This window comes from Ursus arctos, unplaced genomic scaffold, assembly GCF_023065955.2.
Source record: "Ursus arctos isolate Adak ecotype North America unplaced genomic scaffold, UrsArc2.0 scaffold_14, whole genome shotgun sequence".
NCBI classification, from domain to species: domain Eukaryota; kingdom Metazoa; phylum Chordata; class Mammalia; order Carnivora; family Ursidae; genus Ursus; species Ursus arctos.
In genome coordinates, this window is record NW_026622808.1 from 35,831,621 (window position 1) to 35,844,815 (window position 13,195).

At 58.2% G+C, this 13,195-nt stretch overlaps 1 protein-coding gene across 2 annotated transcripts in view; it reads left to right on the top strand.

The window, feature by feature from the left end:
• PRKCD (protein kinase C delta) overlaps positions 1-12,738 on the top strand; it is a 29,107-nt gene extending 16,369 nt beyond the window's left edge. The window contains exons 4-19 of one of the 2 annotated variants that reach the window (XM_026501033.4): positions 396-595; positions 2,591-2,651; positions 2,823-2,985; positions 3,078-3,109; positions 4,159-4,244; positions 4,505-4,634; positions 5,310-5,410; positions 6,072-6,159; positions 6,380-6,477; positions 6,641-6,814; positions 7,016-7,107; positions 7,692-7,754; positions 8,749-8,887; positions 9,053-9,241; positions 9,845-9,973; positions 12,028-12,738. In XM_026501033.4, the coding sequence (XP_026356818.1) occupies positions 396-595; positions 2,591-2,651; positions 2,823-2,985; positions 3,078-3,109; positions 4,159-4,244; positions 4,505-4,634; positions 5,310-5,410; positions 6,072-6,159; positions 6,380-6,477; positions 6,641-6,814; positions 7,016-7,107; positions 7,692-7,754; positions 8,749-8,887; positions 9,053-9,241; positions 9,845-9,973; positions 12,028-12,186 (1,904 nt within the window). In that variant the 3' untranslated portion in view covers positions 12,187-12,738. The remainder of the gene's footprint in view (positions 1-395; positions 596-2,590; positions 2,652-2,822; positions 2,986-3,077; positions 3,110-4,158; positions 4,245-4,504; positions 4,635-5,309; positions 5,411-6,071; positions 6,160-6,379; positions 6,478-6,640; positions 6,815-7,015; positions 7,108-7,691; positions 7,755-8,748; positions 8,888-9,052; positions 9,242-9,844; positions 9,974-12,027) is intronic. The other variant, XM_026501034.4, reaches the window with a different exon arrangement.
• The last annotated feature ends 457 nt before the right edge of the window (positions 12,739-13,195 follow it).

Genomic DNA, 13,195 nt, shown 5'->3' on the forward strand with positions numbered 1-13,195 from the left:
TCTGCCGTGTTCCTCACTTTCAGTGCCGGCTGGCATGAGGGGCCTCAGTGTGTGTTCACTGAGTGCATGCATGAGGGGAGGTGACAGCTAAGTGGGGCTGAAGGAAGAGGGTCACAGGACGAGGGAGCAGCAGGAGCAGAGGCCTGGAGGTGGGACCTAGCGGGGCATCCTAGAGGAGCTGCTGGCGGTTCTGTGTTCTGGAGTGTTACGAATGATACGGGGCTGGAGAGGGGAGCAGAGCACAGTTGTGAAGGCTGAGGAGGGAAATAGCCTCAGGAGGGCCCTCAGGGGGCGGTGGGGAGCCAGGCAGACTCTCTCCCGGCTGGAGCTGTGGGGAGTCTGGGGAGGGTGGGACAGAGGGGCCCCTGCCACACCTTTACCTGGCCCTGTGGCAGAGCGTGGGAAGACGCTGGTGCAGAAGAAGCCCACCATGTACCCCGAGTGGAAGTCCACATTCGACGCCCACATCTACGAGGGCCGTGTCATCCAGATCGTGCTGATGCGGGCCGCCGAAGAGCCGATGTCCGAGGTGACGGTGGGCGTATCGGTGCTGGCTGAACGCTGCAAGAAGAACAACGGCAAGGCCGAGTTCTGGGTGAGGGCGCGTGGGCTGCAGCGTGCACATGCACGTGTGCGGGGTGGGGTGAGGGTGCGCGGGCTGCAATGGCACACGCACATGTGCACGGGGTGGGGTGAGGGCACGTGGGCTGCAGCATTCACACGCACATGCGCGGGGTGGGGGGTGAGGGCACGTGGGCTGCAGCATTCACACGCACATGCGCGGAATGGGGGGTGAGGGCACACGGGCTGCAGCGTGCACACGCATGTGTGCGGGGTGGGGTGAGGGTGCGTGGGCTGCAATGGCGCACGCACGTGTGCACGGGGTGGGGGGTGAGGGCGCGCGGGCTGCAGCATTCACATGCGCGGGGTGGGGGGTGAGGGTGCGCGGGCTGCAGCGGTGCACACGCACGTGTGCGGGGTGGGGAGAGGGCGCGCGGGCTGCAATGGCGCACGCACGTGTGCACGGGGTGGGGGTGAGGGCGCGCAGGCTGCAGCATTCACACGCACATGCGCGGGGTGGGGGGTGAGGGCGCGCCGGCTGCAGCGTGCACACGCATGTGTGCGGGGTGGGGTGAGGGTGCGTGGGCTGCAATGGCGCATGCACGTGTGCGGGGTGGGGGTGAGGGCACGCGGGCTGCAGCATTCACACGCACATGTGCGGGGTGGGGGTGAGGGCGTGCGGGCTGCAGCGTGCACACCCACGTGCGCGGGGTGGGGTGAGGGTGCGCGGGCTGCAATGGCGCACGCACGTGTGCGGGGTGGGGGTGAGAACACGTGGGCTGCAGCGTGCACACGCGTGTGTATGTTCCATCTGGCCTCCTGAGCGGCTCTGCGGCTGATGGCAGTTCGGTGACTGATCAGATCCCAGCCGCTCTGAGCCAGTGTCTGAATCCGTAAAAGAAGCTAGTAAAAGACCCTCCCTCGAAGTCCGTTGTTCAGGGGAAACGAGCCACTGGATGCCAAGGGCCTATTGGAGCTCTGGCACATAGTAGGTGCTAAAGAGTGCCGTCCTCGCCACCGTGACTACCTTTTTCCCTTTCAGTTTTGTAGAAGCAGGACAGGCACGTGGTAAAACATTTCAAACTGTATGTAAGGGGAATGTCCTGGCCCCACCACCAGGCGCCAGGCCCCCTCTCAGTGGCGTCCATTGTTCTAAGTTCTGTTTGGAACCTTCACAGAGGTTCCAGGGGCAGGCAGGCACGGGCGGGCACAGTACGTGTCTTCAGCAGTGAGGCGGTGGGAGAAGGGGAGGCCAAGGGCCACCACTCACCTGCTGGAACAGGGACTCCTCACACGCACGTGGCCATGTGTCCCTCATGGCCACGGGATGTCCGTGCTGGCAGAGTGTCTCTTGCCCCCTGGGGTTACCCGTGGGCTCCTGCAGTCAACATGTCCCCACGGGAAAAGACCCTATGACCCTCGGGGACTCTGGTCAGCCTCCAGGAAGGCATGAAGGGGCTGGGCCAGGAGAGAAATTGGCCCAGGGCTGCACTGACCCTTGGCTCGTCAGGCAGAGACACTTGCTGTGCTCTCTGTCCACTCCACCGAGGGACAGTGTCGGGCACCAGGCACGAGTCCTGGGAGAGGTGAAGGTCCTGCCTTCAGAACTGTGTAAGGAGACCGGGTGTGCAGAGCCCCCGCCACAGAGAGCACCAGCGGGGGGTGTCAGCACAGATGTGCCTGTGTCTCTGCATATGCAGGGGCTGGGGGCCTCTATTCTAAGATCCTTGTCAAGGGGGGCAGCCAGGGGAGGGGTGGGGAGTTTCCCTTCCCACTCTGTTCCTGGGCCATGTGGCCGGGCTGGGTGTGGGCTGGATCCTTTCACTTCCCCAAATGTAATAATACCCCTGGGTCGGGGGTGGGGGCGGGGCTCAAGGGTGGGGCTGTGCCCACACTGGGCAGACAGGTGTCTGGCTAGGCTGCCAGGACTCCTTTGGCCTTGGGGGACCAACCATGAGGGCGGGTTCTGAGTCCAGCTTGGCTGGAGCCCGCCCTCATTGACCCCCCCCCCCAACCCTCTCCCCTGCAGCTGGACCTGCAACCCCAGGCCAAGGTGTTGATGTCTGTGCAGTATTTCCTGGAAGATGTAGGTAAGACCCTCCCTCCCTGGGCGGGGGACATAGGTTCAGAGGCTAGAGCCAGGGTGGAAGCTCAGGGAAGCCGTCCCTTTCAACAGTCTACCTGGGGCCGCCCCGGGAGGGACTCCAGGAATGTTGTCCTTCCCGGGGCTGGGCCTGACTTCGCAACCCCACGGTCCCCAGATTGCAAACAGTCTATGCGTGGTGAAGACGAGGCCAAGTTCCCAACAATGAACCGCCGTGGAGCCATCAAACAGGCCAAAATTCACTACATCAAGAACCACGAGTTTATTGCCACCTTCTTCAGACAGCCCACTTTCTGTTCTGTGTGCAAAGACTTCGTTTGGTGAGGGCCGGCTGTGCCAGCCGAGGGTGGGGGGGGTGGGTAGGGAGGGCCCCATAGCCAGCCCTGACCCCGCCTGGGGATCTGTCTTTCAGGGGTCTCAACAAGCAAGGCTACAAATGCAGGCGTAAGTATGTCGTCGGCCGCATGCGTGCTCGGGAAGGTCTGGGTCCCGTGCCAGGGCTGTGTGCCCGGGCGAGGGGGGCCCTGTGTGCTTGGGGGTGTGCATGGGGATTGTACGTAGGAGAGCCCCATCCAGTGGGGGCCCCCGTGGGCTCTGCTCAGCCTCACGGAAGCCGGTTCCCTGCGTCTCTTCCCAGTCCCTCCCGTGTGGGAGTATCACCCTGGTAGCCCGGAGCAGGCCTCGGTGTAGGATCTACCCAGAAATCAGCCAGCACCGCCCACCACGGCTCTTTTCCCCCAGACAGGCTATTCGACCTTTTCCAGTACACCCCTGGCTGCGTGTGTCCTTCTGTGGGGATACGTGTGTGTCCGGGTACGCACGTACACACCGTGGGGTGCTTCTGAACGCAGGCTCTGGAGCCACGTGGCCTGGGTCCGAATCCCAGCTCTGCCACTTCCTACCTGGAGGGCCTGAGGCAGAATGACTTAACCTGTCTGTGCCTCAGTAAAATAGGAATAGTAACCATTATGAAGATCAAATGGGATGAAATATATAAAGCTGTATTTTAGGTGACAGGCACGTAACAATTCTATACAGAGCCCATTGTCGTTACGCATCAGTATGGATGTCCCAGGGTCTTTGTGTTGGGTGTGTGCGTGTGTATGCACGAGCACGAGAGCAAGCTTCGGACCCGTTTGCTGTCCTGAGCATAGCAGAGGGAGAGGGGGCTTGCCTGTGGTCCTCTTGGCCCTCACTGCTGCCCCCCCACACACACACTGCCCTCTAGGCCCCCTCGAGCCTTCCCTCATCTTTGAGGACCTCCAGATTGGCCTGTCCTCCCTGCCCCTACTCTTTCCAGGCCCCTCCTGCCAGGGCGGGCAGGAGGAGAGAAGAAGCAAGCTGTGGGCCCCAGGCCTGTGTGGGGTGAGGGTGTGGGCGGTCAGGGAGAACAGTGGCTTTGTGTAGAGGGCTGCACTGGCCCAGCGGCGCCAGCTCACAGCTCTGCCCCTCCTGCTGCCTTCCCACCCCCTCCTGGCCTGTGCCGTCTCAAGAATGCAACGCTGCCATCCACAAGAAATGCATCGACAAGATCATCGGCCGGTGCACGGGCACCGCGGCCAACAGCCGGGACACCATAGTGAGGCCGGGCCCAGGGTGGGGACCTGGGGGGGCTTGGCCAGCTGGGAGGGATTCGGGTTCTCCCCAGCCTTTCCCCGTGGAGCTCACCCTTCTCCCCATTTTTCCTGGTCTGTCCTCGGACTTCCGGATTGCCCAGTCCCCACTGGAGCCCTTTTGGGCATCTTGCCATGCGTGGGGTTGGGGGAGAGCTAGGGGTTGAGGGAGGAGCTGGCGCTGGCCTGTGACCCTCAACCTGTGACACCCCCCTTCCCTCCCCAGTTCCAGAAAGAACGTTTCAACATTGACATGCCGCATCGATTCAAGGTTTACAACTATATGAGCCCCACCTTCTGTGACCACTGCGGCAGCCTGCTCTGGGGGCTGGTGAAGCAGGGCTTAAAATGTGAAGGTACGTGCCCCCCAGCTCTGGGGGCGAGGGCAGGGAGGAGGGCACACCCCGCCGGTGCCTACCCCCCCAGACCTTGCACACGCCGACTAATGCTGCCTTGGGCGCAGTGCTGGGGGAGGCCTCGGTGGCCCCTCTCCGCTGGCCCGACTGCCTCTCCCATTTACCTGCTGTGCGACCAGGAGACTCCACCCACCCCCCATCCCCCAGCCCAGTGTCCTCGATGGTAGGGGTTAGAGTAGAGCAGGGCCCAGAGAGTCACTGAGGGGCGAGCCGGCAGAAGGTGCTCAGCAAACAGGCCTTGCAGACTCCTGCCCTCCCCCCAGGCTTTAAGGAGGCAGAAACAGGAGACCCCCTAGAGGGAAAGTGACTTATCTAGGTTGTCCTAGACATTCTTTAAAGGCTTTAGAATTAGGTCTCATAGCTTCTGCTTTTTCTTTGTCTTCTTTAAATAATGAAACATTTGAAGTGCTCATGATACTTCAGATGGATTTTTTTTCTAAAGACAGGAAACTCAGCAGACCCCACCAAAGCTCTGCTTCCTCCTCCTCTCTCCTCCCCGCCTCCCTGCCCTTGGCTGAGCCTGGGGGAAGGGGGGGCAGCTCTTCCGGAGCCTGCTGGTGGCCTGTCTGGTCCTGCCCGGGCAGGGACCCTGATGGCCCTTCTCCTTCCCCCCAGACTGTGGCATGAACGTACATCATAAGTGCCAGAAGAAGGTGGCCAACCTCTGCGGCATTAACCAGAAGCTCCTGGCTGAGGCGTTGAACCAAGTGAGCCAGGTGGGCAGGCACTGTGGGGACCCCGACTGGTGGGGGGGGGGGTTATGCCCAGGACCCCACTTCTGGAAGATCCAGTCCAAGAATTAGGCAGCAGAAGATGGTGAGCTTGTTCTCTTAAGAAGTGATTTGAGCAGTTCTTTACTTGGTGAGCCTGGAAGAGCACAAGGTTGGAATGCTTGGGACTAAAAGTCTGTGTGTGTGTGTGTGTGTGTGTGTGTGTGTGTGTGTGTGTGTGTGTGTATGTGTGTGTGTGTGTTTGCGTGTTTGCGTGTTTCGGTGTGAGTGGGGCTCAAGGAATGCCATAAAGCTTCAAGGTAAAATTCTAGAATCAGTTACAAGTGAAGGCAACACATATAATCTATTGAGTAAGTGGTTGGGAGGGTGGGACTCCGTGTGGAAAACTTTTGTTTGTAATCAGTGCGTTCCAGACCATCAGGGTGTCCCTGTGCCATAGGACGTGCGGGGTGTGTGTGTGTGTGTGTGTGTGTGTGTGTGTGTGTGCGCGCGCGCACTACCTGGAGGTCCTGGGCTCTGCCCCTGCTGGCCTCCATTGGTTCTGAGAGTAGAGTTATGGATGGTGGGGGTCCTCCGTCTGGGCTGGGGGTTCTGATCATGGTATGACTAACTTGTCTGGCTCTCCAACCTCTGTCCCCTCTTCCAGAGACCCTCCCGGAAGTCAGAAACAGAGACTGTTGGAATCTACCAGAATTTTGAGAGGAAGCCAGGAGTCTCTGGAGATATTGTCCCAGGTGAAGCTGGGCCCATTTTCCCCAAGAAAGCCCCCACTCCCTACTAGGACTCGAGATGGGGCCCTGACCTCCCTCCACTGCCAAGACCTGAGAGGAGGCACCACCCCTGGAGAGGGAGCCCCTTCCTCTCTGAGGCCCCCTCACCCCACCCTACCCTTGGCCCCAAGGGAGGGGACTCGGCAGACAGAGACCCAGTCCTAACGCATCATCTCTTGGGCAGACAACGGTACCTACGGCAAGATCTGGGAGGGCAGCACCAGGTGCAACATTGAGAACTTCACCTTCCACAAGGTCCTGGGCAAAGGCAGCTTTGGGAAGGTAAGGGGTCGTTGGGCCCTGGGGCAGCTCAAGGGACCTGGGCCCAGGGGCCCGAGGGCACCTGCATCCCACCCTACCTAGCTTCTTCCTGATGGGGTGGGGCTGTGGGGCCCTGGCCCTTTGGCCTGGCCTTCCGCTGCTCAGCATCTTGCCTACCCACCAGGTGCTGCTTGCAGAGCTGAAGGGCAAGAAGGAGTTCTTCGCCATCAAGGCCCTCAAGAAGGACGTGGTTCTGATCGATGACGATGTGGAGTGCACCATGGTGGAGAAGCGGGTGCTGGCACTCGCCTGGGAGAATCCCTTTCTCACCCACCTCTTCTGCACATTCCAGACCAAGGTGCCCAGCTCTCCCACTCTTACTGCCTCAGGAGCCACAGCCCCCCCGTAGCCCCCCGGGGCAGGGCCACGTCCCTCCCGCCCCCACCCCGCCATGTCCTCCAGGGCAGAGGTATCCCCTGCTTCCTGCTGGGACTTGCCCCCGGTGGCCCTCAGTAGAGAGCCTTCTACTGTGCCCTGCTGACCCCTCTCCCCACCCCAGGACCACCTGTTCTTCGTGATGGAGTTCCTCAACGGGGGGGACCTGATGTACCACATCCAGGACAAAGGCCGCTTCGAGCTCTACCGTGCCACGTACGTGAGGGCCCTGTGGGGGCCGGAGCCCACTGCTGGTCTGCCCCCTCTTCCTTCTTCCCTCTCCTTGGAGAAGCCAGCCTGGGCTAGAACTGGAGGGGAGACTTGGGGTAGCTGGGGCTGTCCCGAGCACATGGGAAGCCATGGAGGGGGAGTGAGCTCTGGCTGGTGGCACAGCACAGACGTGCAAGGGTCCTGTCCCCTCCCTGAGCCTCAGCCCGGGCAGCCTTGCAGATGGTCGTGCTGCACAACACAGGACCCTGGTGTGTGGCCCCCAGACTGGCAGGTACCCCCCCAGCTGTGTGTGTGTGTGTGTGCACGTATGTATATCTGTATACATGTGTCCATGCTTATGACAGAGAATTGTCTCATTCTGAGACAAGGAGCTTTTCCTTCATAATTTTCTTCTTAACCTTATTTGCCAGCCCCCTCTCACCTGATACAAGATGTGCTTCATCAGGCCCAGGTTGTCCATGGAGTTATTTGCAGCATTTCCTGACCCTGGGGGCGGGGATGGGGGCCCAGGGAGAAGCAGGAGCTGGTCGTAGAAATCCCAGAACACTTTGTCTCTCTCTGTCATCCAGGTTTTATGCAGCCGAGATAGTCTGTGGACTACAGTTTCTGCACAACAAAGGGATCATTTACAGGTGCGAGGGGGGGGTGTGTTGGGGGGCTTTTAGGAGGGAAAGCTCCAACCCCATCATATCCCCCGAAATGCTCTGTGTGAGGCCCAGCCCAGCCATGGCCCCATCTCTGCTCGGAGTCAGGCTTTCGTTGGGTATTTGCCTAAGCCTCCTACTCCATTGCTCGGATTCCTGTGGCCCCTCGGCTGAGGCTGGCCCAGCTCCAGGGACTGCGAACTCATTGCCCATACTTGGCGCCATTGGCGGGAGCACAGAACTGCCCGGGACACTGTCTCCCTTCCTGGGAGCGATCAGTCCTGCTCCCAAGCCCCATCTGAGCAGTCGGTAGGGCCGGGTTCCATCAGTTCTCGCCCAATAAATGACAGTCCCATCCTGCAGTGGGTGAGTGTGGACCCATCAATGAGGCTGATGTGGGACAAGGCCAGAATGTGTTGTCAGGTGGAAATCGGATCCATGGGACAGTGTGTATCGAATGTTAGGGCTCGGGTCTGAGAAGGTGGCAGGGGAAGCCTCATACCGTAGTGTGCTTGCCGGTGCCGAGGACCGCTCCGGGGTGGGCCTGGTTACCGAGGTTAGTAAAGACGGCCTGCTGCTGTGGGCCCTTTTCTGAAAGTACCCCGTGTGCATGAGTGATCTCCTCAAACCACGAACTGTATAAACCAGACATGGTCCCTGCCCTTGTGGAGTCAGACAAACCTGAACCCGGGGCCACGTCCACGGCTGACCAGCTCGGTGACCCTGGGCAAGTGATGTCACCTCTCTGAGCCTCAGTGTGGGCTTTAGGAAGTCAGGGGGTGTGTATCCAACACGTGGAACCCCAGTAGGTGTTTTGCAGGAAACACCTGTTTTTAGCACCTCTTTCTCCTTCTGCTTCCTTTTCTCTTCCTCATTCCCTTGTTCCCTGGGGGAGGTCCTAGGCTTACAGAGTTGGAAATGGAGACATGGGGGCTGGGAGGAGAGGAGGGGAGTTGGTGACTCCCTTCCTGCTCCCTCTCAGGGACCTCAAGCTGGACAACGTGATGCTGGACCAGGATGGCCACATCAAGATTGCTGACTTTGGGATGTGCAAGGAGAACATATTTGGGGAGAAACAGGCTAGCACCTTCTGTGGCACCCCTGACTATATCGCCCCCGAGGTGAGTGGGCAGCCTTCCAGCCACCAGCCCGGTTAGATACCTTGTCTGTCTCAGCAGGGTGGGAGACAGTGGTGTCCCGAGCCACAGCCAGGAGGATGAGGAAGCCTGGCCTGGTCTCTTGCTTGGGGACTCCTCTCAGCTCCGGCCCTCCTTCTCCTGCCTCAGATCCTGCAGGGCCTGAAGTACTCATTCTCCGTGGACTGGTGGTCCTTTGGAGTCCTTCTCTATGAGATGCTCATCGGTCAGTCCCCCTTCCATGGTGACGATGAGGACGAGCTCTTTGAGTCCATCCGTGTGGATACACCACATTATCCCCGCTGGATCACCAAGGAGTCCAAGGACATTCTGGAGAAGGTGGGAGGCTCGGGCAGGCTGGCTGGGGCAGGGGCCAGCAGACATGCGGGTCATGGGAAGGCCAGGAGCCCCTCGTCCCCGAAGCGGCAGCCTCACTGATGCTCTGGTCCTAACACACTGTGGGTATTCCTCGCTCTCCACGTTCCTGGGGGCTCCTGAGTCCATCGCACCGAATCAGCCTGGTACAGTGATTTTGAGCTTAGGGTCAGGAGACAGACCTGAAGCTAAACTCTGAGTCTGTCTCCTTATCTGCCAAAGGGACGCTGTGGGAGAACCTGCCTCACAGAGTTTTGGGGAAGGGAACATAAATGTGTGGTGCTCGGGTCTGTCCCAGGCAGATCGCAAACACCCAGTAAGCACCACTGCTTTTACTCACGGGCCCGCGGTGGAAAGTCCCGGCAGCCCTGCTGCTCGGCCTGTTGTGTCTGGGGGACCCAGGAGGGCAGCAGGCCAGAGAGGACCCTCTCAGCTCCAGAGGCCCTGGGCTGGGCCACAGGGCTGGGCTAGACCTGCCTGGGCACCCCCTGGGCCCGCTTGGAGCTTGCTGAGGCTCTGGATTTCCCGAGTCCTCGGGTGCTAACCAGGGCCCCTGCTGGGTTGCAGCTGCTTGAAAGGGATACAGCCAAGAGGCTGGGAGTGAACGGGAACATCAAAATCCACCCCTTCTTCAAGACCATCAACTGGACTCTGCTGGAGAAACGGGCCGTGGAGCCGCCCTTCAAGCCCAAAGTGGTACGTGCTCCCACTCCCGTGGGGGCCGCCCGCTTACTGTTGGCCTCCACTGCCTTCCGGGCCCTGCCTCTCTTGCTTCATCTGCACGCTTTCCTCCTCTCCATTCTTCCAGCAAGCCTGCTTCCCTGGCCGCCCGGCACCTTCTGTCTCTGCCTCTACCTTTGTGTTCTCACCACAACCCCCACCTCGGTCAGGCAGTCAGTCAGTGAACAAAGAGTGGGAACTGTGGATCTAGGTGCCCTTCAGTAGACCTTCTTTAATGCCCCTGTATGCAGGGACTATGCTTTGGGAGTCAGAGGTAAGGCCTTCCTCCCTCCCTCCCTCCACCCAATCCATTTTCCAATAAATCTTGGAAGTGCTGTGTGCCTGTTGGGTACAGAGCTCTGTGCTCGCTGCCCGGCAGCACGGGAGGCCCAGAAGCAGAGGAGCTCAGCTCCTTGGAGAGATAAGAAGCTTGCACACTGATGATTGTTTATGATATAGGACAGCAGTGCAAGAGCTGTCACGAGACCACACATGATCAGTTGTCACTGGGGGAGTCCGTCAGCAGGAGCCCAGATGCAAAGAACAGAGTGGGTCTGAGAAGTGGGATATGGGCAGGGTGGGGAGGGCAGCCGGGAGGCACTCCGGTCAGAGGAGGGATGTGCCCACAAAGGCCTGGAATCTACAGAGGCTCCTAGGAGCGAGCAGGAGAGCAGGGGCAGGTTGGGGCCAGAATTCTTAGATAAGGACTTGGACTCTGTGGCCCTTCTCTGACCTGCAGCTCTTCCCTGGGGCTTTCTCTCTGTCAGGACACCTGGAGAGCTTCCTCTGCTCCAGCGAGCTCAAACTTGGGGCCCTCCTGGGCCGGGCACCTCATTACCAGGCCAAGCTGGCTGGAGGAAAATCACACAGCCTGCTCTCAGTCTCTTGCTTTCGATAGAAAGAGGGGTAGATTTCTTTCTCTGCACCAAATAGCACAGGGCAGGTGTGTGGGTCCGTGGGAAATGGTCAGGGGCTTCTGGCGAGCTGTCCAAGGGGGCTTGCACACCAGGAGTGCACACGCCGGAAGCGGGCCCAAGGCTGCCAGTTTTCAAAAGAAGCCAGAAATCTGGATTTTTATGTCAAATTGCCCAATTTTAAAATAACTAGCTCAAATCCCATTAAAACCCAGTGCCAGTCAAAATGATTGTACCTGCCTGCTGAGTTTGGCCTGAAGGCCACAGGCCTGAGATTCCTTCTGTTCCCATTTCATTGTATCTTCAGAGGCAGAGAGTTGGTACTTTTCCTGGAACAGTCTGATGGTACATATTTTAGGCTTTGCAGACCAGACGGTCTCAACAAAGCAGCCATAGAAAATATGTTGACAAATGGGTATAGTTTTGTATGAATAAAACTTTATTTATGGACACTGAAATTTGGGTTTCATTTCATGTTTACATGACATGAAATATTAATCTCCTTTTTGATTTTTTTTCCTGAGCATTGAAAATGTGAAAGCTGTTCTTACAGCTCTCAGGACCTGTAAAAACGGGCGGGGTTTACTCATGGGCTGTCGTTCGCTTGAGCCCCATTCAGGACGATGCCCACCTCTCCTTAGCCAGGCCCAGGGCTCCTTGCTGGCTTCCTTCATCCCCTTGGACAAACAGCATCCACTGTCCAGCTGGGCTCCTCTCAGGCTGTTGGGAAAGACGCCCTTTTCTGCTCTCTCTCTCTCTCTTGTAGAATTCAAGTTAGTTAACATATAGTGTGTTATCAGTTTCAGAGGTAGAGGTCAGTGATTTATCTGTCGCATGTAACACCCAGGGCTCATCACATCACATGGCCTCCTTAACGCCCATCATCCAGTTACCCCATCCCCCCCACCCACCTCCCATCCAGCGGTCCTCAGTTTGTTCCCTGGAGTTAAGAGTCTCGTATGGTTTGCCTCTCTTTCTGTACTTTAAGGCCAGCTCTGGCCTGGCCCAGCACCACGGGGATTCTGAGGTGTGTGGGAGGCAGTCTTGGGAACTTGGGGACCTTTGGAGGGCCCGCCCCTTGGGTCCTGCTCACCTGCTGCTGCCCTCTGCCCGCAGAAGTCCCCTGGAGACTACAGCAACTTCGACCAGGAGTTCCTGAACGAGAAGGCACGCCTCTCCTACACTGACAAGAACCTCATCGACTCCATGGACCAAACGGCATTCGCTGGCTTCTCCTTCGTGAACCCCAAATTTGAGAGATTCCTGGAAAAGTGAGGTTTCCAGACATGCCCCCCAACCCACCCCAGCCAGGGAGCCTGGGTCAGCCAGCATGGCCTGACCACACAGCCTGGGCAGAGCAGGCTGGGCGGCGTCCCCCTTCATCGGCCCCCCACGATAAGCAACAGTGTGATTGTCTGGTTTCTGCTGCTGCCGCCCCGTGGTCCCCAAGAGGGGCCTCAGCTCCTGTCTGGCTGGGCTCTTATGGTACTTCTGTGAACCGTGTGTGAATTTGCTTTTCCTCTGCCATCAGAGGGAAATTGTAAATCCTGTGTTTCATTACTTGAATGTAGTTATCTATTGAAAAAATATATTATATATATATATACACACACACACATATATATATATAATAGGCTGTATATATTGCTCAGTAGAGAAGAAACGTATAGGGGACTGGTGATGTGTTGATTTTTTAAAAAAATATATATATACATATACACACACACACATATATATATATAGGAACAAAAAAACAAAACAGGAGCACAAACTGTTTGAACCACCAGGTTCTTTTATCTGTGTGTCTAAATAAACACCGAATGGTACTGACCTGGCTGTCAGGACACGTTTGTCCCAGGAAGCTAGTGGCCGCTGCTCCCGCCTCTGGCAGCTCTGTCCTGGAAGCTAAGTGGGCTGTTAGCCACAGACACAGACCCCTGGGTTTTCATGCAAATGTGTTTGTATTTATGGGTTTTCTGTAGCTCCGAGGCCCTGGGCTTAAAGCAGAAGGCTTTCCTGGGTGGCCGAAGGGATCCCTGAATGTGTCTGTGGGGGACGGATGGGAGGAGGTGGGACCAGCTGCAGACAGGGTGTCAGGAGAGTGAGGGCCAGTGTGGGAGAGCAGAGAGCCATGAGCAGAGGCTTAGAGGCTGGCCCACACTGGGGAGGAGGACAGAGAAGAGAAAAGAAATAGAGCTCAGGCCTCAGGCCTACCTGGATTCAAATCCCAGAGTAGCCAGAAGACGTGGGCATGTCAATCATTTCACGCCTCAGCTTCCTCATC